General features: G+C 38.0%; 1 protein-coding gene across 1 annotated transcript in view; it reads left to right on the top strand.

Annotated features, from left to right (window-relative positions):
• Positions 1–420: 420 nt before the first annotated feature.
• Positions 421–24101, top strand: part of LOC110454834 — a 41981-nt gene continuing 18300 nt past the window's right edge. The window contains exon 1 of the mRNA XM_021504570.1: positions 421–822. Coding sequence (XP_021360245.1) covers positions 786–822 — 37 coding nt within the window. The 5' untranslated portion in view covers positions 421–785. The remainder of the gene's footprint in view (positions 823–24101) is intronic.

Genomic DNA, 24101 nt, shown 5'->3' on the forward strand with positions numbered 1-24101 from the left:
GCATGCAACAAGCTGCTGTGTTTTGTGGACAGAGGGCGTTAAATACAACAGAAAATGTTTAAACCGTTTTCTATTTGCCCATTAGTAAGGTGTGAAAATTCTTATCTGTTTTCTCGCTTTTTGACAAAAGTACCCTAACACCTTCTTGATTGTATCGACAGATTTTCTGTATGGTTCATAAAAACCTATGTATATAACACACTATTCAACGAACAAAGAATAGCTGTACACATAAGCTGGGATTAGCAATAAACAACGTGTGAAAAATCCCACAATTGTTAATGACTCAAATATTTCATACGCGGATTAGTGTTAGTATACCGGGTGTGCTGAAGTAAAAAGTAAATCCGAGGCGTTAAGGTTGTCGGGTCGTGTTCCGCGTAGTGGTTCTCGCTATCTGTAGTGCTAGGCGGGTGTGACCGCGTACAACATACCGACTTCTCTCAGTGTCGTGTGAGGCAGCGAAAGTACAACACCGGTGTTCAGCTCGTGTGTAGAAAAAAAAACCGACAATATTATAACGAGGAATATTTTGACTGAAGTAGGACCTAATCGGCTTCAGTCTCTATACCGTGTATAGACTAGGCCTTTATTTATTTATAAAGGACAGTAGTGTTGTATATAAAGGATATACATATTATACGTACCCGTTGAGGACCTCACCGTAGGACTTTAAATTATTTCTTAAAACCTTAGCCGTGTGTACTTAATCAGAGGAGTACATTCGCGTGTCAGTAAGCAGTGAGCTCCGGTCGGGGACAGATCGGAGGGAACACGGCTAGAGGATGGCGTCTATACCGACCTGCCCCCGAGACAACGACGGTAAGTACCACTTCCTTCACCCCCGGGTACTGGCCCAGTTTTCACTGATTTCCCCCACCCCCCGGGTACACTTTTGACATTTTTTAAGATACACTTGATTGTCACCAGTATGTATTTGAATGTGGATATTTTCTTGGTACTGATCTGATACCCGTCTCAGATTTAGATTCTCTATTAGCCGATAGCTGATTCTGCTACACCTTGTCTCGTTCTATGTTCCTTCGATTAGTTTTTTGTATACAACAACGATCACCTGCGATCGTGGTACCACGGCCCTGGGGTAGGACAGAGACGTTTATACGGATTTTTATGTCTCTGGGTAGCATCATGACTATCCACATTCCGGGGTATGGATGTCACGGTCTAATACAGCCCCTGAGGGGGTAGGGACACGTTTTCTGTCCCTCATCCGTGATCATTTTGACACACGCTGTACACACACTTTAACCCGATCAAGTGCCAAAGCTATAGTCTTGCATTAGCTCATTGTCAAATGTTGACTTTTCTTTGTACGTCTGTCAGTTACCACCGGAAAATCATGACACATCCATTGCCTTACCCTTAAAACTGTACACAACTCCACACCTCAACATTTGTTGTATATTTACACATTTAACTGCCAACATTATGGACCACAAACTGGTTTGTTAAGGGGTTGTCTGTAACTGTCTACATTTAGGGATCGTTAACGGACTGTAAAGGGGCTAGCACTGGACGTCTTTGTGTACAACGATGTCATGAGACGAAGCATTCGATCAATGAATCCTAAGGGATAACGTTTCTCCCCACTGACTCTCGAGGGATGCTATTAAGTACTAAAGCGATTCGTAAATGTATTTTTTCCCACTCATGAGACTATATCTCACCTGTAATCGAAGTCGATGATTGCAATTTTATGTAAATTAGGAATAACGGTAATATACCGTGTAGAATGTTCTAGCCCGATAAACTACGGTCTATGGCCTCACAACCCATTACCTGTTAAATAATTTACCTTTTATTTCTACCTGTAATGCTGATTTACTATTCTGTTAATGAGAAAACTAAAAGGGTATAGTGACAGTTTCATCAGACGTCTTCCCATTTACTCAAGTTGTTTATCAATTGCACGCCGAATATACGTACCAAGGTCTGACTAGCACGTAATAAGGTTGGAGGCAATTTTCTTTATTTACTTTTCTTAATTAAAGTCGGATCTACATGTCAGACTGACAAAATTATGTAAAAATATACATTACTAGAGGCAAAACACGTTATCGAAAACATCTTTCTTTCTATTGGGTGTATATTTCTGAATTTCACTATATTTCCCGTGAGCATCACATTATATAGCTATTACCATATTAAATGCGTATTTATAGAAACTTACTTATGACTTCATGACATGTTCTTTGTTTTAAACACAACACTCCTGGTATGATACATAGTGTTAACGGTTTGTGTGGGTTTCCATACCTGTTGTTTTGGTGTTTTGCACACTCTTCTAGCTTCACATCTAAACACAGGACCTGCACACTGGTCATCAGGTCAAACTTACTTATCATTGAAATACAAGCTTTAAGTACACTGGTCAAGCTTAAACTCTCATTTAAATACAAGTACACTGGTCAAGCTTAAGCTCTCATTAAAATACAAGTTCACTGGTCAAATTTTAATACTTTTCATACAAATACACGTTCGTTGGTCAAGTAAACTTCTCATAAAATACAAATACACTGGTCAAGCTTACTTCTTAGTAGAAGTTAGTACATACAAGTACACTGGTCAAATTTACTTCTCATGCAAATACAAGTACACTGGTCAAGTTTCCTTCTCATAAACAATTAAACATACAAGTACATTGGTCAAGCTTACTTCTCATAAATATACAAGTACATTGTTCAAGCTTACATTTCATAATTATACAAGTACACTGGTCAACTGGTCAAGCTTACTTACCTACATACAAGTACGCTGATCAAGCTTACTTCTCACTTACATACAAGTACATTGGTCAAGCTTACTTTTCACTTACACCTGTATACGTACACTGGTCAAACTTTATATCTTACTACGTGCAGTACACTGGTCAAACTTTTGTATAACCACGTAAAAGTACACACGTTTTATTTTATATCTATCTACGTACAAGTACACAAGTCTAACTTTACTTCTCAAAACCAAACTTGTATGTCTACACACAGACACAGCTAAAGGATTGAATGTTGTAATTGTCCACTTACAAATGACAGCATGCGAGCAAATTGAAGGTCATGACACCGATGTGTAAGATAACCCTATTACGGGATTTGACACCCTCGATATACATTCGTTATTATAAATACACGTGTAATGATTGACAGTCACATGCAATAGGTGCACAGTCAGTGTGCATACAATACTAGAAGCACAAAGTCCTGAAACGTGTCTTAGATACCAGGTTTGTCGGAATATTATTTACACAAACAACAATAATGGGCGAAATCTCAGCCATATTTTGTGGATAAAATTGCCAAGATTCAAGGCAGCCATGAGTCAGCAGTACGACAGGATAAAATATAACTCTTCGATTCTTCTTCTTTGAATTTTGCGCATAAAAATGTTGGTCCGAATAATCGATATATTTTATTTGCAGCCGTCCATTTCTCGATTCTTAGAATTTCTATATCGTACAGATAAAAAAAAGTAAGGCTACAAAAACACATTATTCGTGTGGGTTTAGAATCTATATATATGCGATTCAGGAAAACTTAACTGAGGAAAATGCAAAAGATACAGTATTTACAAATGTCTGTTCAACTCTGTTGCCTGATCAATGCAAAAGAGTTATCTTGATTGAAGGAATATGCAACACTTTTCACTTAAAGGTTTACAGAGCATAATTCCGACCCTTAGGTTTGTCTTCAAATATAAAGACAAACGAAAACCAGTCGATGATTTGAACCAGAGGAGATCTCTAGGGCACTATCAGTGCTTTATGTGGGATATCTGATCCTGGAAACCTCTCCGGGGACAGGCATGTAGCCAATTTACCACGCCGACTGTCACACAACGTGTGTTCTGGGCAGAAATTCTGACCCCGAAATAGTTAACGAGGAGTGCGTACATCGGTGACCCGATATCCCCGTGTTATTGTTCCGGGGTACACATTAACCTGCTATAATAACAACATGTCCGATGTTTACTAATTGGATCAGCTGGCCCCCCAGACACGTGGACCGATTAAGTAGGGGGGACCGTAGGCAGAAAAAGAGGGTTTCACGTGAGAGACGACAGGCTTATCCGGATCCAAAGCTGTGTTTACAGAAATCAAGCACCCCACAAGTTGACACAACTACTCACTTTACATGTGTTTTCAGCGTTTTCAGATGTATTTAGTACTCTAGAGATTTCAGATAAACCTGTGACAGATTCATATCACAGTTTATACTGGCCCGGGTGCTCCTTAGCTAATCCTGAAATATCGTATGTTCTGTTTTTGGCATTTCTTATCAGAAACGTTTTTTTTTTCTCAGCGTTTTCTGTAGCAAGTTGAGCACATGAGTGACGGTGTTAACCGTTCTTTGTATACGAACGTGTCCGCAGTGGGGCCTAATGGACCCTAATAGTTCACTGTTCATTAACTCCAAATACATTTGTTATTGTCTAGTTTGAGATACACAACGCTTGCATTGTGTGGTCTCAGTGACTAACAATAATTTCTAAACATCCAATTCCATTATAAGAAACAATTTCCCAGTACAGAACGCACATTACAGAACTCCGAAGTCGGCGGGAAAAAAACCCGAGATAAAAATATAAAAAGGCCGTATAAAAAAAAGTGAAAAACTTTTTTTAGTTTGAAAAACCAGTGAGGCACATAAAAACGCATGTAAATGCAGAATAAATCAGCTTGAGAAAGTAATGAGACGGAAAATGAAGTTTTGGAAGGAAGGGAGGGGGATGGAAGGGGACGCTAACGTGTGGGCAACACCGTCGTGTGGTGTCGACAAGGAGTGGGTTACGGGGGGAGGGGAGAGACAAGTTTGTGGGGAAGGGAGAACCTGAGTAAGAGAAGGGGACCGTGGTAGGGGAGGGTGTGCAGTGAGGCTTGCGTAAGACACTAATTGGAATGTTGCTTTCTATAATTGTTGTGATGCCAGGAATCTTTGACTACTGGTTACGCCTTGTGAAAATGTTACGGAGCAAAGAATGCGCGCTCGTTGTTTGCTTGTGTTAACTTGATGTGAGACCCAGCATCAGTTCCTCGGGACATTTGTGTGGCGCGTTACACTTACGCTTTAGAAACTATTTGTATGATAAGAACACAGAGCACATTAAGCCGGAGAAACACCGCAGGATTGACACTAAAATTAGGGCATTATAGGTCCGCTCTAGTTAACGTTATTGGACGGTAAATAAAACATGAATTCCTGTCCATCCTCTTTATTCATGTAATGAAACTGAGTTCCATTTACATACATCTAAACCCTTCTAATGACCAAATGGCGCTATTCCTGTATGCCATTGTGGGTAATAAATTATCTTGGAATAATATTTGATTGAGAGAAGACGGAATCTTGCTCATAATTGTTTTTAATCGACCTGTTACTAATAGGAGTGAGCGATGTTTCCCTATCAATAATTCAAAAATGGTTCTTGCGCCATGTTCCCAGCGTCTGGACCCATGGAGATATGTCAGTTCTTCGATCGCCCATCTATGTATCTAGCATGAATCATTTGTGATTGATCTGTTGTACGTACACACAGCTAAAACCATGTATCGGCAAATGGTAATATAACTGACATGGTGTGCCCGCATTAGTCCTATCAGGGCCTTCCATACTCTATCAGAGCCGAGCTTCGCCTGATAGATCATCTATGACCACGGAAATATCGGATTGGAAAAATTCTGATACTCCAAACTGCATCAGATAGGTGGGAGTTGAGGTTCTGTGTATATGAATACCAATGTGGGATGTGACGCGATAGAAGAAAAAAAAAATTAAACGGGATGAATACTGAAAACATAACGACTAATGTCTAAAAATTGATCCGATATTTTTAAGGGCAATATGTCATATGTAATTTTGAAAGCATTTGTGAAAGACCTTCAGCATAAGCTTTGTTCTTGAGCATTGGTATGCATCGAATGGTTTCAATGCCAGAAGTCGCCATGAGATCTGCGCGGTGTCCGATACCAAAGTACCATAGAACGCTATTATGGACAAGTGACAGCGCATACTAATCCATCACGTGCATTGTAAAGCGATGTACTCCAAACAATACAGATTAAACGCTATAAATATGACAGCTGACATTCAGGAATTGTCCTATACAACAAACTACACGAAAATAAAATCATAAATAATTGACAACACGAAAATAAAAATCATAAATAATTGGCATACATGTCAAAATATATCTATATTCGCTGACCTGAAACAAATGTAATGAGAAACAAGAAAATATTGATCGTTCGCGTAAATCATTACTTGTTTTCAAGTAGAGTAGGATTCTTTTACGCAGTTAAAAGGACACGTGGACATATTGCTGAAGTCTCGTGTGTCTTGTGGCTGCAGTTCTGTTCATGTTGCTAACAAAATATCCTGTATTTTTATGTTTTTATACGATTTCGTTTGGTGACGTGTAACGAAAAGATATCGCAAAAAGACTGCATGGTTTCAAAGCGCTAAATTGACGCCGTTGCGTTTAGAAAATAAACATATTAAAAAAAATCGTTTTAGAGACCGTTTATCAGTATGCATTATAGAAGGAAATGAACGGAAATTATAAGGATTGAGCCTGATATTATGACATATGAATTGAATAGACCGGCTTAGCAGTGGCACTGTTTGGTTGATGTTACCAGGGTTTCGTCAGAGTTCTATACATTCCCCCATCGATCTAGTTGACTTGACGCCGTTACAGTATAACATACTGAATTCAATATCATTATTGCAATAGATAGCTCATCCGCGTCGAACCACATGGTCAGTCCAAGTTTTATATGAGGTTTTTGTTTGATTGGAGATTGAATGAAGTTGGGTTCCATACAGATATGTTCTGAATTGGAGAAGTCGACTACAATCCTGTTTAAAACCCATGAAGTAGGATTCGTTTTACAAGTAAATACGCTGATTAAGAGTCCGGGCGCCAGGAAATAATCCCGTCACGATTTTATCAAAAAACACAAGATACCGAACAATTGTAACTGAGGTATATTATATTCCAGACAAAAGTTCCGCCTTCGTGAACACGTGCATTGCATTTCGTAGCTTTTAATACGTTTAAACCCGATATATGTATTGTTTATCTAGATTACTTTACACTGAAGCCATCTATTGTGCGTGTCTCCAGTACCGGTACCGACATACGATGTGAAGGCATATTACCATGCTTACTCTGCATTCGGCTCTCCGGGCACTCATTAGAAAATGTGATGCTTGAACATTGAAATATTTACTTTTTGAAATCCGTCCGTTTACTCCTGGGGATAGCGGGCTGATACGTATCTCCAACTCATTAGTGGGAACTGTTTCAGGTGCTTTTAGACAGATCCGTCATTCTGAAGGATCTATCACATTAGCAAGTTCTATTTCAAGTCTGAGCTTCCAGCGACAGAAGTCGGTACCATGAGATTGTATCTTCTATGTTCATGAATTGGCTGGATTGATACATAGGAGTATGTATACATTCCGATATGATCAGAACGCTCAGCCATATCTTGCCACGAGCAAAATTAAACGCACACGAGGATAGGAGAATATAATGAAGATAATTCAATTCTATGCAGTAGAATTTTCTCTGTAACTTCCTTATAATTCAGCCTAGCTGTTTAAGGTTTTTCTCCGATATTCCCCAAGGCAAGATAACCCCACGTGATGTCTTTTTTATTGCATTAAATAAATTTATTTCCCCAGGGGCAGGATAGCTATAAATTGCATTGCAAGCATTATTAGGTTATTCAACATGTTGAGATTTACTTACAGGCCAAATCAGAGGTAAACAATTTGTTTATTTTGAATGTTGGCTCCACCTGATGTCAGATTACATCCTATTATAACTTATTACATTTGTTGTGCCACACGGGTGGTGGAGCATACGGTATTACGTGTGCGCGTGCGGATAGCATGTGTGTGTTTTGTTGTCTGGTACATAATCTTGTGTACGTAGCCGTGTTTACAGGTGTTTAGGTCTTTGTCAGCAAGTAAACCCCTTGATCCGGTAGTAAACCGTTCTAAATAGTCCTCAACAAGTCTTAATCGCTTTTGTAACACTATACCGTAAGAAGAAAACAAAATAAGCGTCGTTTAAATCACCAATGGCCAGACTTGTAACAAACTGTTAGTGACCCAAACCTCAGGATAATCTGTATATCTATATTTCAACACGGTGTCAATGGAAGATCATTTTAATACTCAAACTTCCTGGTGAGTTCCCTGCCCACGACGGCTTTAACTTTGATATCTCGGCTCATTATTTGACACGTACAAGATCTGGCATCTTTATCCCGCCAATTATATATATAAACATACAATCGTTTAAACGATAGAGATTATAAACAGATGTGGTCAATAGGGTATTAAGACAGAGTTTGATCGCCGTCGCCAGGTCACGTTCACTTGCCAACAGACGCAGACCATTTTAACGTCTTCCAATTTAGTTTTGCAGCATCTGGAGCCGTAAAACGCGACTAGAATATATATGCTGTGGTTTGATAGCGTGATGAGGTGATATTTTGTTCAAATGGAATTGATTTCAAACGATCATTGCGTTAGAAAGATGCCCTTTCCTCACCCCGTTTTGCATTTTTGTAAATATTCATTTCAGAATTTTATTCACTTCTCATCTGTTTTGAAAGCGAGTCTGTAAATGATGTCAACCCGTCTGCCCTTGGCCATTTAATCTGACAGTTTTAGTTTTAAAGACATCATTAACTTAGATGATTGTTTTGTATCAGACAACATGAGACCGTGCTATTGTCATTTAGCAACTAATGTTTGTTCTAAGGTCTGGTAAGGCTTCCAACTTATATTTCTCATTTTCTATTGTGGTTTCAATTTTATTATTTATGATTTTTTTCATTTTCAAAGTTATAAGTAAACCACATATTCAACGTTCTTCTTTCTCGACACGACATTTTTACAATTTTTATATCATGATTTTTGACTTGATTGAATGCCGAGACGTAACGCTGTGACACAAAAGTGCTTGTTTTGGGCGAATTTCACAATATCTTACTTTGTGCAAACGTCGGTTTTGCATCCTCAAAACATAATATTAACTTCCCTGTTATAGATATAACATCCTATTCAGAGCAGACCCTGTCGTAACAGTTACATGCTAGCGGTTATTTTCCGCCCATTTTCTACCCGGATGCCTCGTCTAATGATCACCCTGTCTGTTCAACGCCACCCGCGTGAATCCTTGGGCATACATTACAACAAGCATGGGTAGTTTAAGTTCAGTTTGGTCTGAAAGCATTGTCAGCAAACAAGGAAAAAGATATCGAAAGTCCGGAGTTAAAAAAGTAATATAAACAGACAACGATTTATTACTATACATTTTACACTTCGGTTTGTTTATGCATCAAGATTATGTGAGGAAGTTTGAAATAAAAATATGTTCCCGATAAATGACAAAATGGTGATGTGGACACCAGGTAAACATTTATGAATATCATCAATATTGTTTAGATAGTTTATTTGAAAAGAAACACTGATAATGATAACGAGAAGACGCTCTGTCGAAAGAAAATATAAATAATCCGTAATGTACCCAGCATGCTTTCAATGCTGGATGTTGTTAAAACTGCCTGGGACATGAAGACAGTCCCCCCCCCCCCACACACACACACACACACACACCCTTCTACTACACTAGGGGGAGACGAGTAAGAAGGGCAGTCCCTATCTTTGAAGATCACACCCTAGTGTCGTTATCCCTGAGTATACATGTTGATGTAATGAGTACGTCTGGGGAGGGCATCAATGGCTACCTAGCTGTAAACACCGGCCAGGATAAGATAAACTAGAGCCGTCGTTTGGAGATAGGGGTCGAGATAATTAGTCACCCCAGATTACAGAATCCTAAGAGGCTTTCATACCTGTCTGCACACCTATGGGGGCCAGCTCATTTGTCCGACAATCCATGACTAAGTATCTACCTCAATACAACACCCATTATTCAAGAGCCCTCACCTGTTCCATTTTTCTTTCATGCCGCATTGATGCCTTTTTTCTCTCACACAAATCTGTTTTTACCTGTTTAGTTTTTTCTTTGGAAACCGACAAGGTTCCTCGCTTACTCTGCTGGTTTTTAAACAGTTTCTAGTTTTTATCAAAGTGAACACTTTATATCACGCATTATGTTGTGACTGTAAACATCATCAGAAAAAAACTACGAATCGCTTTATCATGAAACGTTGAAGTTTTTTGCCAGGAAGAATAAGACGTCTCCAATATCAATACCCATTCAGTTGGAAATATTCTGTGAATACCTGATTTTAAGCATGCAGGGCAAATGTGACACGTCTATACTATATGAATGGAAGCGTTGCGATCTCCAGGTCCTTATCTGCCAGAATGTATCTAGTGCCTTAACCTCTATCATACTAATTACGCTCATTAGCAATCATTAACATCAGGCTAGTCCTTTATTCTATTGTGTTCGCTACTCGTATAGAGTTATCTGTACTTGAATGCCTTCGATGTGATAACGATGGCCCATTCAAGCTATCACGTGTGAACGGTGTCCACCATTGTTGTTCGACTGGCGTCATGTGGTGTGATGAAACAAACTTGAGATATTTGACAGTAACCGGACTCGAACTGACCGACATATTACAAAACAACATCTGACCGTACCTGGGGACGGTGGTCGGATTACATCCCCGAGTGTCGCGACCCCTGGCGGGACCAGCCGGCTCGAGTAGTCGGTCGAGCTCGTCATCTCCTTATGTCCTTTATAAACTGGAATAATCTCTTCAAAAGTTATCCATGCATTTACCGGCTAATTCCGGTTATAGACCAAATACTCACGCATAACATGGTCATATTGTCTGTAACAGAGAAAGATTTACGGCCGAGCTGCTTCGAAATCTCTTGAAGTTATTTGATAGTACACGAGGGTATTTGTCCAAGTCCACAAATCATTATTATGACTAACAAGATATTTCGATCGCGACTCATAGCTACCACTTGTAGATTTCCATAATTGACACAATCCTGACAATAATCAGAAATTATTAAGTGTATCAAACCTTTGAATTCAAATTATTGATCTGCGCGTGGCAGTTTTTATTTATAATTCAGACAAGTGGCATCCGGTTGTGTCATATAGGAACCCCGTGTTGATGGCTGTGGAGTCCCCACAGCGTGTTACTTGTCACATCATATTTCGGAATGACGGCTAAACATTGTGGTGCGTAGAGTAACTTCTCTGTATTTAAAGACATAAACAGAATCCGGTCGTTGCAATTTCACTGTTTTCTTTTCAAATGTGTCAATAAATTGAGCCGAGCTTGAAATTAAATTGATTACGCTTTAACGCAATAGAGCACCTGCTGCTTTGATCAAATTGTCAATCTCAGCAGAAATTGTATTTCTAAGTGAAATAATTATGCGTTATTTTCAGATGAAAATTAAATTGGCACTATTCTATAATTGATGACGTCACTTTTGACAAGGTTACAAAAAAAGACCAACTATTTTGAATTGTTAATAACACGAAACAGTCTTGTTCACTTGCAGTTTTATTTATAATCCATCTTAATTGACCATGTGAAAACTTGGCTTACTGACCGTAGCCTTTGTCTTACAGTTGATATATTGACCGAGGTCCATGTTCTTCCGTTCTTAAACGACTAAGTGCCATTGTTTAGTGTGGTTGAAACCGATAAGGACGGTATACGAATCTTGTTTATACTCTTGGTCCGTGCACACTGCCACGCGTTCGGATCCAGTTTCAAAACCAGGTCACAGCACCTTTGTGAGATAAGTTGTGTCTGGTTCCGTTCCTGAAGCCGTTTAGCAGTCCCCGTGACTGTAATGGTCTATGTCACATCTTATTTAGCCGACACGTCTTAATATTAATATACCGAAGAAGGCATAACATGGGTCGTAATAGTTCCCGGGTACTGACTTCTAGGACCAGAACCCGACACAACCGGAAGTGTGCCCGGCTCCATTAGTTCATTGCAACGAAGGGCGACGGATGTAATTCTACACATGCCTGAAGTTAAAATAACATATATCAGCTTAATTGATCGTCACTATATAGCTTAGTGAACGCCAATCTATTAATTTACTTGTCATTTTTGGTTTACTTAACAATTCATTCGTTGGTGAATAACATTAATCGGAGATATAAGACATACGATACAAAATAAACAGAGTATTCTTACTGACCGTCACACCATTGTAGTAGTGGTAAGGTTGACTACCCGAAAGGTCAAGAAAACCTACCTAAAGTAGTACCTTATATCACCTAGTCATGGAAATAATTGACGTGATACAAATGTATTTGTTACGGTATCATCGACTATCTTTAAAAACAATACTAATATGCCTTTACACCTGAGTCTGAATGGCCACACTATCGCTTAAATATCGACAGTCTACTTCAGCACAGTGATGGCTGCAATGTGCAAAATCTGATGCAATCTGTGCGACACCTATTGAAGTCCACCTAGCTATTCAAACGGGTTGAAACATTATTGATTACGTTGGTTCATTAAAAACATTTAGATTTAGATTAAGCTTTGTTAAAACATATACAAATCAATTCAAGTCTGCGTGCGATACACAAGCTCCGATGTCATACACCTCTGTACTCGTGTATCTGTCCTCTGTATTAAATAAAACCTGTTCATCTGTTTGTTCTGGCGACATCTGCTTAACGGGTTGATCAGAAATGTATAAGAGAAAAATACGTCAACAGAAAGCACTGTGACAAAGCAAAATGGTAGATTTATGAGATACAATCTGGAGACGTGCGAGTCGCCATTCACGTGTGAACACCAAGACCCTGATGGCAACATCCACATGCTGACCTCATAGCGCTGTCCCCAGAATACAAATTAGTACCTAGTCTCTTATTCTATTATCACATATTATTCTGTATGAGAAAATCGTTTTATCATTCAGTGAATTCTATAGAAATAAGTCGGGAAATGTAAGCATGGACTGACTATTAAAAAATATACAGAGAAAGAGAGAAAAAAAAAATCGTCGGGAAATCGTAAACGAATTTAAATGAGCACTGATGATTCGCAGTTTGAAAATAATCTTCGGAATTAAAATCAAAGTGTGTCGCAGTCGATGTAAATTTCAATGGCTTTATGAAGCATCAGCCTGTGAATCACGAGAACACATGGTGTGATTCATGGCCGGGACTTGTTGGCCGCCATCCAGATACATATAACAACTTCTTACATTTCATCACGAGAAATCGAAGAGCTAAAGCTGTTTTTATATAAAATATATTTATAAATTTGAAAGAAATACGGCAGGTGTATTTTAAAATTAAAGTTAAAGTCTAATTGACGATCAGATTTGTTAAGAAGATGATCGGATGTAACCGTTTTAATCTTGATATATCCTCGATAATCTGTATTTTGTGAAGATTTGTAGGCTTTTGAGAAATGGGTGGATTTATCTCAATTAGCACCTTTGGTATTCTTACACGAGTATATCACGGAATCAAATAGGTCACATATGGGTTTATATACTTTGATATCAAATTTAAACGACGACAATTTGACAAAATGTCCTCGTATAAAGTTTATAAAATGTAATCTGTCGATCTCATCAGGTTTAGCGGAGTGCGATGACTTCATGGCGTTGTGTCTTTACCGGGGAAGATTGGCGGCAATTGGTGAATTGTGGTTAGGAATATTCATGAGCTCGTGGCAGGTGACACCAACATCCTGCATAATACAAAAAAAAAATGATATCGTGTCATTGAATACTCGGTACAGCGTATATAAGTATGGATTGATATAGCGATAAAGAAATTCTAGTCCATATACGTTATAAGGTTATAAGATGTAACATCGCCGAGATGATGATATTTAGAGTGACTATGATACATGTTTGAAGATTGGAGATGGACAATACTTCCACAATTCATAAGTAGCCGTATCCATTTCGGCTTCGATCCACAAAATTCCTAATTCCATCCATTTCAAGTAGAAATACCGAACACAAATTTAAATGAAGACCATCGGGATAACAAAAGAGTTCTGATTCTCCTCAAGAAAACTGCTTTTGTAAATTACGTGTTTTTTACGAACCAATCACGTACGAGCCCTGTTACAGCCAATCGAACACAATAAGAAATTAGCCCTGACGGATTTTTAACTGGAACGACCGAAAGCTAATTAATTACTTGTTGTCTTTATTCTTTGATTTCTCACGGACGAATCACACATACCTGCTGTATCTCTTTCTCCAATTCTAGAGTTAAATCTATAATATATGTCATTGTTTAGGCCATACTAAATTATTTGCTAGATTCTCATCCCCGCCCGCCCCCTCTTTGAGGCCCCGCCCCAATTTTTTTTTATTTGCGAAAAAAACCCACGAAAATACGAAATCCGGATTTTTTCCGTTTTCCGCTTCAAAAAAAAGTTTTATATTATCAATTTCCGGTTGTAGAAAACTCGTCGTCTGCAAGCATGGTTTTTGTAATTCTAAAGCTGAAACGGCTGAAGTTCTTAAAGATTGGTATGGTTGTTCAGTAGCCGATACTAAAACAAGTATTTTGCTACTGAACAAGTCTTTCATGAATTAGCCAAAGGAACAATTGACAAATCTGCGCCCGTCGAGTGTGGGAACAGGGCAGTTGTGTCGGCCAGTAAATCGAAAGTGGAACTGACCCAGTGTGATGGCGCATGTACGGTGGGGGAAGTGGTGTCGTACCTCGAGCTTATTTAGAATTTAATATTAATGCTTATACAGAAGAGCAGTCGGCAACTGCCAGTGCGAAATCCGACGCATTTACAATTTTAATGTCGGGATTTTCTAAAGCAACACATCTACCGGCAAAGCATGGGAACGTCGTAAATGACAAACTGAGAATGTACAATGATATATTCGACTGGTTACACGATCAGAAAGTTGGATTTATCAGTACAAATACGGAAACAATTCCATTCTTTTCTTTCCTCACACTGCAAAATCGGATATGTTCTGTGTCAAAAAGTTTGGGAAGGCAACCTGCATTCTTTGTAAACGACCAAACTTACCTGCAGATACTTTTGAAGGTCTTCACTTTCTGCCAGACCCAGAACCTGATACTGGTGACAAGTACAAGTCCTTCGATCAGTTTTATGGACACGAAACTAGTGAAAAGCACAGGCCCACACTAGGACACAAGCCAGGTCATGGGCATGGTATGCTATTCTCACCCACCACCCAAACTGCTTAAAATGTTGAAATGGTGATATACTGTTCTGAATGTGCAAGCCTCGTGTTCTCTACTGCAAGCATGTTGTAAGAGGAAAGAAAAGAAAGCTAAGGAATTGCAAACTATGTTGGACGATTTGTCGTACACGTGTGGTTCTGATTTTGCTGATGTAGAGACTGAACAAGAAAATGTGTTAAAATCAGTGTTTGTAAGAAAAAATCTGACATGTGATGGGCCAGTTGAACTGGCCTATTTCTCTGCTGGTTTCTAAGCAGTATGCTTCCATTGTGGTACAGATGACAATGTGGCTACATCTGAGGAAAACTACCCTATATGCCAGAACTGTTTGGTCAATGGCAATGTCACTGTAATTAAAAGAGGACGATATGTGAAAAAGTAATGTGGTGTGTATTCACACCAAAAGTTAGTACAGATATATATGTGGGCTGAACAGTGAAATGGTGTTCAATGTGTATACTGCATACTCAAAGTTGTTAATAACAAAAAAAAAGATAAATGTACACTGAACATGCGCCTTTATTGCTCTATTTTAACACATTTGCAACCATTCGAAACTTTAGGAAAAATAAAAAATAAAAAATAAAATTCGCCCCCCCGCCCCAATTTTGAAAAGAATTTGGATGAGAATCTAGCAATTAATTTATTATGGCCTTAGATTGTGTACACTTCGAATTATACTCACCATGATGTGATAGTGGGATTAAAAGTATGGCTTCTTGTTAACACTATCCGCTTTGGCCGAGCTAGAAATAAAATGTGGAATCTCCTAACGACAATATGTAACGAGATGTCTATGTCGGCCATGACGCCGTCACTAAGTACCCATTATACTGTCTGGTCCTGTACAAGCCTCAGTGTTCTCTATCCATGTATCATCACTTTTTGGGAGGAAGCAATGTAAGTTGATTTAGTATGGTATCTTAGACTTGATCCTCACACATGTTTTGGTTCTAAATGTGACCAATTTCAAACAGGAACCTACCAAAGATTAATGTTTTCATACACATCGACAAATTGGAAATTATCACTCATCACATCGCGAAGCGTTTAGATGATACTGTTAACAAACGCCCAGGTGAACAAGATTCAGTGATGTTTTAAGAACGCGAGTAGGATGTTGTCGTGCATGTGGAGGATATTACCAAGAGATTGATGCGATAACGATAAATGAGATTTACTTACAGTTACGTGAACTGCATTTTTAGGCACTGAAGCCGATTTATTAACTCACACAAACTTTTCCAGTCTTCTGAGATAAAAAATATAACGCCTGCAACTTGAGCTCAAACATTTCACAATTACCATTTTAACGAGTTCGGAAAAACTTATCAGATCTTGGCATGGCCATTAAGAAGATCTTGAAATGAGATTTTTGTCCGTCCTGCAATGAAAATATAGCAAATGAGGCAACCTCTTTGTCATATCCAATTTGTATCTATAATAGCAGTACTCACGGTAGAGTTATGAACCATGAAAATATGTAATGAGATGCAAAAATACCCTTGAATTGTTACATATTTGTGCTTTTGTAACCATAATTATTTCACGGAACATTTTTTTTATAATTTAAAAGACACATCGAAAATGAAATATGTATATTAAACCAAAAATGTTAAAGTTCATTATAAAAAAATGATGTTATCCAATTACATATTAGCATTTTTGAAAAATGATATTTCTTTTCACTTTAAAGTTGCACATTACATGGTCGTAAATCAAATGTTCCGATGTAAATCACCAACACATTAGAAAATACATTTTGCAGTAACAAGTACATCATACGCTTTTCCATCCTCGATATCCAGGGGATACGCTCACTTTTGCTCTCTACACTTTCCCTGTCTCTGTAATACAGTAAGAGCATTTACCACACATAATGACTGTTGTCTGGTGATTTATTCCAGTTACAGAAGCAAGCGTTTCCAAACCAAACTATCCTTTAAGCCACACAAAGCAAAATATCAATTAACAATGCTTTATAAAAATCGACAGAGCCAGAATTTTTATTCTTTTACGACCAAATGATAATTATAGGGTTTTCAAAAGTTAACGACTGGCCATCTAATTGCTTATTTTTTTTCTGATTGATTTTGAGTTTAAAGAACAGCCAATCACCGCTAAGGTTTCTTCTGATAACCTGTACGATACAGTCTTAATCTTGTCTTCAAAAAATTGCAATCGCCTTTAATCATGTACGAAGACGTGTATTTTTAAAGTATTTTCCTTGAAAGACTTGAAATTGCCATTGGTCTTTGCAGTATTTAAAACGTTTAAAGATTGTAACAACATTCAAACAAAACAACAACAAAACACACAAAACGAAAACAAAGGACGGGTAGAAGAATTATTGAACATGGTTTTTTTTAAGTTTTAATTTTGACATTACAAAGCAGACGACGAAAGGTCGAGGAAATACTTTCTTTTTTAAGAACCTTTCGATCTCCAATTTCGTTTTTCCATGAAAAATTAAGTAGCTTTTCGTGGAACCAATTTCAGAAAAAGACAGCGTATGACGTCACAAGCGCACAGACAAAGCTCGTTGCCTCCACGATCCCGCATCCTTCCCCTATTATATAAATATTATATCCTCAATGTCCATTGGACATCTGCGTTCATATGATGACTGGGCAACGATAATGATGTTGGGAGATACATGTACGTTCATTAGCCTGACGAAACCTTCAGAAATAGGTGATATCTTTTTTTATATCTATGTATACATTGATCGGTATTCACAACCCTTAGTTTCCGGCACGAACGCTCAAAATAGCCAAGTCCCGGTATCATGAAATGTCGTTAACGCTATTTGGGAGGCTTTCTTGTCATTAACGGCAACGTTTTGCATTGCTTTAATTGGTAAGCATTGTCCTGCCTGGATCGACACCTGGTGATGGTAGTCACAAAACAGCTCGGATATTGACGTCCAACGTGACTTCAGTTTTCCATGGCAACAAATTTAATGTCTAAGACGCTTCCCCGGTGTGTGCTGTAGCTTCAAGTGCTGTATTTCAGAATCTGATAACGTTCGCGAAACTCGATAAGCAAGAAATACGGGTTTTCCAATTATTACAGGTAAACTTTTATCTGAATACCCGATGAGGGATAAAAGAGGATATTAATTTGAAATACATCTCTAAAATATCATATTTGATTTATTTTCCTCGTTATATTAAGACTGGCTTCTGATCATGAAATGAAAGATGATAGTACGTTGGAGGAATGAAGACATGCGGATTAGACATAAACAGCTATACCTGGTGTATGATGGGTGAAGTGATGTTCTGTAGCGGTGTATGTTGATGGGGTGTATGTAGTGATATTATGGTCGTGTTCAACAACGAAGTTGCTAGTAACCTTTAGAATAAGTCGTTATTTGACGAGTGACATTTCTCCAGTCGATACAATGTAAACGTTGCCTTGAATTGTCGGTGGCATTCCGTCATCACAATTACATTAAACTCCCACAGGGTTTCTGCAAGTGCAGTTAAATGTTGGCAAAATGAAAGATGTTCCTAAGATTACAATTTAATTAAAATGTCAAATTAATAAAAAAAAATATTCTCAGCTTCTTAACGATGAAAACGTGGATGGGTGAAAGGGGTGGTATTCAAAGATAGGGCTCGTTCAGGAAACAATATAGATATGTGTAATTCCCTTATTTACCTGTCCAGTATATATTACTTTCTGTTACATTATACATGTGTTACTGAATTTCCTCCCACACCCAACCCCTCTGTTATACATATATCAGATAGCAAGATGGGTATTTTAAACAATGTAACCGCAGAGACTTGCTGATAAACTCTCCAAACCGAAGTCAATTATAGCGTAGCCAAGACTAATCCACTCTCTAACCGCAGTCAATATCTCTAAAGGAGTTACCTCCGGATGTTGTCATTACATATATAGTTCCTGTTAAAATCGTAAATCAGTAATACGTTAACTGAAATTTCTGATATAAAAAAATAATAAAAAAAATGTCAAAATGATGGCCTGGTCACGAGCGGCATACCGATGCATGAGTCTTGATGAAGTGTTGTTTTTCTGGTACCGGGGTGCACTCCCCCGTTGTACCTCGTGTCGACCCGTACCAGTATGACACATAATTGATATACGGGAGGTTTTTTTATTTGTTTTTGGCCGTTCGTGTGTCTGCATTTAATTTAAGTGCAAGTTTTAAGGTTATCACGATGTCCTGCCAAAACTAGTTAAATGCTCCCTTTGATCAAACAACACCAATCTAACACAATCATGCATTACTTTGACTTTCAAATTCATTGATAAATATTGGGGAATTGTTCGTTTCTGGTTCCGACATTTTGATAAACAAATTTGACAATGGTTATACATTTTATATATGATTTACCAAAAGTCATTGATAAATATTGGTTACTTGTTCGTTTCTTGTTTAGAAATAAACATTTTATATATGATTTACAAAAAGTCGTTTAGGATTCTTAAAAATGTTTCTCGTGTTCTCGTAGATGGCATAGCCATGATATGATGGTAGTCGTGTTCGCGGCGGTTAAGGTATGGGAGTGTGGGAGGGAGTGAAATCTTCCGTGTAGACGTTTGACCCCCTCCCCTCATCCTCGACTGTAGATGTGGAAAGATTGTTTGGGAATCAAAAAGGATGTTTCCCTCCATTTGTAAGGATAATGATGCTTGTTTTAACAGTGATGAGCGTTTATTTCATTGCGGTATCGTCTGCCAACTTTCCCGCCTATAGCTGTACCCAAGCAATCACCATTCCAATTACCATACACACCTAAACTGTTTTACATGTTTACCTGAATAAACAAACTTTTCTGTTGATTTTCCGTTTCAACCTTAGATATGTAAATGTATGTATATGTAGCGAGCACTGATTGCTCTCGGGTAATTCTGCTTCCTCAAACAAGTAGCCCCGTACTGATAACCCGGTCCCTCAATCGAGTAGCCCCCGTACAATAAACACGCACTGGATGAATAGTGTTATTGCGATTAATATCAGCAGTGTATGAAAAATGAACAGGAAAAACCAGCCTTGGTGTCACACGATTTCTACATATAATATTTACTTGCCTTAAGTATGATTGATTACATGTATACTTGTAATGTCACATTTCTTTTATTCGTTACCGCTCGCGAGAGTGATATCATCTTTTAATTTCCCAATAGGGTTCAGAAAAGTCCACTTTACACCGCGAATCTCCGAGGCGTGTCCGATTTATCATTAGATCACCAAAGTTGACGTACACATATATTAGGAATTCGCCCACAGATCAGAGAGTCTATACAGGGTGGTAATCTAGGGTAATACTCGCATACCTGTCTGAAACCCCGCTGTGCAAATTATTAGCTGTATAAAGCAATTAGAATAAAGCTATTTTATAAGATTTTTATAAGCGTTTTTCTCTTCTGTGACTAATAAAACCGGTATCCATTGATCCGGGTGTGTTCGGGGTAGTTTAGGGTATGCCGTTTCTATTCCTTGTTCGGTATTTATGCGTCTTTGCATCACAAATGATGTGTGCGTTATAAAACTGCCTGCTAGATATTACCTCCACTAAAATTCTTTACATTAAGAAAATATGGTGCAGCACAAAAACTGGTATTCAGTGTTGGCCATAAAAATCATTGTTAGTGGCAAAGTAATGTGAATTGAATGTTCGTGCGGCAATAAAACAAAATACTTACCAATATAAACATGATAAAGTTAATGGGCCGTTACGGTTGATAGGTCACACGGGACCCACGACATCCAGTATTCATGAGCAAACTTGAATTGACGGAAGAGAAAATTAAGGTTTGATATTCTAGTGTTAATTGACAAGTATCGGGGTGGAAGGAAAATTATGAAGGGAGTTTTATGTTTGGGTGGATGAGGGCATTGACCATATATGGTAATTCGGGTTTTACTTCCAAGGCTGAATCAGGAAAAGGGGATAGGGTGATTTAAAAAAAAATGTTGGAAACGTTTTCTTGGGGGATGGGTCTACATGGTGGGTAAACAACAAGAAGTATTTACTGCACGTCTTTCATTGAAACGTAACGAACCTAAATATCTCTAGTCATCAAGTTAATTACACATTGTTCAGAAGGGCTAATTAGACAGTACGGAAATATAAATAATTCAGTCAAGAAATCGATAAAACAGGCAATCTGTAAATTAATCAGATATTCAATCAATACATTAATCAATGCTATTATATTGTTCAAACAGAATCGATTGTAAACAACGTGAACATAACGCTTCTGAGAATATGACAGATTGTCAACATCAGTTTTATTAGGGAGATTACACTTGTAGTGGACACTCCACAGATGATATACGAGTTAATTATTAACATCGGGACGCATTCATTGGTCGACAATACGTAGGGATACGGATGGAACAGGTGTGACAAGAGAAATACAATGAATGAGGGAACACAAAGGAAAATAGACGGAATAACAGAGAAAGACCAGGTTGAATATGAATGAGAGAATAAACAAAGATACGTGGACGAAAAAGAACAAAATATGTATTTATTGATTAGGAAGGTATGTCTTTTGGCGTAGTGTCATTTACAGAAGGATTTATTTAAACGTTTGATAAAATTAAAAAAACCGAATAATTGACACAAAAAATGCAGTGAACGAAAAAGAAATGCGGATGAAAAGTGGTCAGAAGTAGGTCGAGCTGTAAGACAAAGTGATGGGTGAGGGGATGTTGTTAGAGGAGATACAGACCCCCACAATGACACGGAGCAGTTTGAAATGGATTTAATGGCCCACGGGTTATGTACTTTAACAGTCATAAGTGTCATACACGTACTGAATTAAAGTGCAAAGATCCCACTTTGAATCAAAGAATCTTCATAAAAACGACAAAGTTCAGAGGCATTTTGTATGTAGATTCAAAACGTGGTATAATTTGATTACGGGAGGCTGCTAACCTAACGTGCGCGCCTGCTGGCCTACAGCACAAGTGTGAGAACACGCCTGTAATCCTACAGTACTAATGTGAGAACACAAACTTAATAAAACGTGAAGTGTGTTTTGATACAGAGTCTGGTGAATGTGAACTGTCCGTGCTATGTTGTAGGTCGGGGGAAACGCGTCATCACGAAACAATGACAAGTTTGATTCAAATATAACCCCGTTTCTGACCTTGTGGTCAGTCGTGCCTTAATGTGTCGTACAGGTACGCCAGATATGTGTATCACTGGGCCTGCTTCCTTCCTAGGTCAACATTTCTGTATGGGAAAATACACCAATAAAATGATCTATATAAACAGTGTCTATAATTTATAAACTATATAAACAGTGTATATAATGTATAAACATTTTATTATATTTGTCTTGTGATTTGATAGTTCCAAAAATGTAATGATGACATTTCATTATTCAAACTCGAATTCAAATTCAAAATTTTATTTGCACATTTGTAACTACAAAATTAACAAAACAGTAAAATACAGTGAGACATGTACATATAGAAAAGTCACAAAGTGATTGCTTATATTTCTAATATACATTAACAATAAACAAAATACGATTTTAAAACTACATAATATAAAGTAATTATAAAATTACAAGATTATAGATCCATTTATTATTCAGATAATGAATCTAGTGGGTGTTTTTAGTTTTGAAATGGACAGATGCATTATAATGTCTGTATTTCGATGATAAAAAAATAGGAAAAGTAAGCTAAATGAGTCAGTACTGCTCAATGCAATTCGGATAACAAGTATGGTTAGCTTTCTCGTAGATTTTTTCATGTACCATATATATATATATACAATGTGCTTGTACCAACAATCTTCAAAATGTCCTAATCACGAATTTCACAAGTGTTCTCAAAATTAATAACACACTTCTATTTAAAAGTGAGCTCTGTACAGATCATTAAGAGAATGTGGTGACAGCCATTTCTGTCGATATTTGATTAGCCGAGATAGCTCAATAGCTGGAGTGATGTTATTCATTTACGACAAAGGTCACCTAGTACGATTACCTCCAAGTCTATAAGTGGGTATAATATTTCCAAACAACTTTCACCTCGGAAAAGGAAATTAATCACACCGGGGATACAATGTGAAACAGCGGGCCCTGCTATAATGAGGCGGGACCGCTTGTGTCGGGTGAGGAGCGACCCTTTGTCGGGTGTGGGGATGGGAGCGAGGGTGGGGATGAAGAGGAAATTACACTCAATTTAGTGTTATTCGCGCCCACCGGTATGATACTATGACAACATAACAATAATTATTGATAAAAATTACAGGTTCGTTTGGTCAAAAATGCCAATCAAGGTATACATGTAGGTGGGTAGAATTTATCCCGTTATACCCAACCTAGATTCCGGATCGTTTTAATCGTACGTTTTCATTGATTAGACGATTGTGTTAGACTCTACGTGATGGCTTTAATCCGGATTACCTGTCCTACGTCCGATTCATGTATTATACAACATGGACAATGGCCGACTGCGTACATCGCGGGTATTTCTGTACCAGCGACATCTTGTGTCACTAATAGGCGCGGTAAATTATACACCTTCTGCCCGATCATTGGAAATAAATCACGTCTTCACAAGTACGATTTCATCGATTTACCTGCATCTTTTTCACCTGTTCATAATGACGCCATGAAAAATGACTACCAACGAATGGAATTATTTCCGATTATTTCTTTCTAGACCTCAATTATTATACCAAAGACAGCAACTGTTTCCATGGTAACCAGATACATGGATGAGTTTTAGTCATAGATTTTCCAGATGAATAACACTTTGTTTGTATCTCATAATGATACTAATAGTATAAAAAAAACCACCAGCAAATTAGCTTATCACCCAAGAAATGTTCGATAAGACACACATTTTATTGATATTTTACGATATGAAATACCTGTTCGTGGTT

The sequence above is a fragment of the Mizuhopecten yessoensis genome, unplaced genomic scaffold (genome assembly GCF_002113885.1).
Source record: "Mizuhopecten yessoensis strain PY_sf001 unplaced genomic scaffold, ASM211388v2 scaffold917, whole genome shotgun sequence".
Taxonomy (NCBI): domain Eukaryota; kingdom Metazoa; phylum Mollusca; class Bivalvia; order Pectinida; family Pectinidae; genus Mizuhopecten; species Mizuhopecten yessoensis.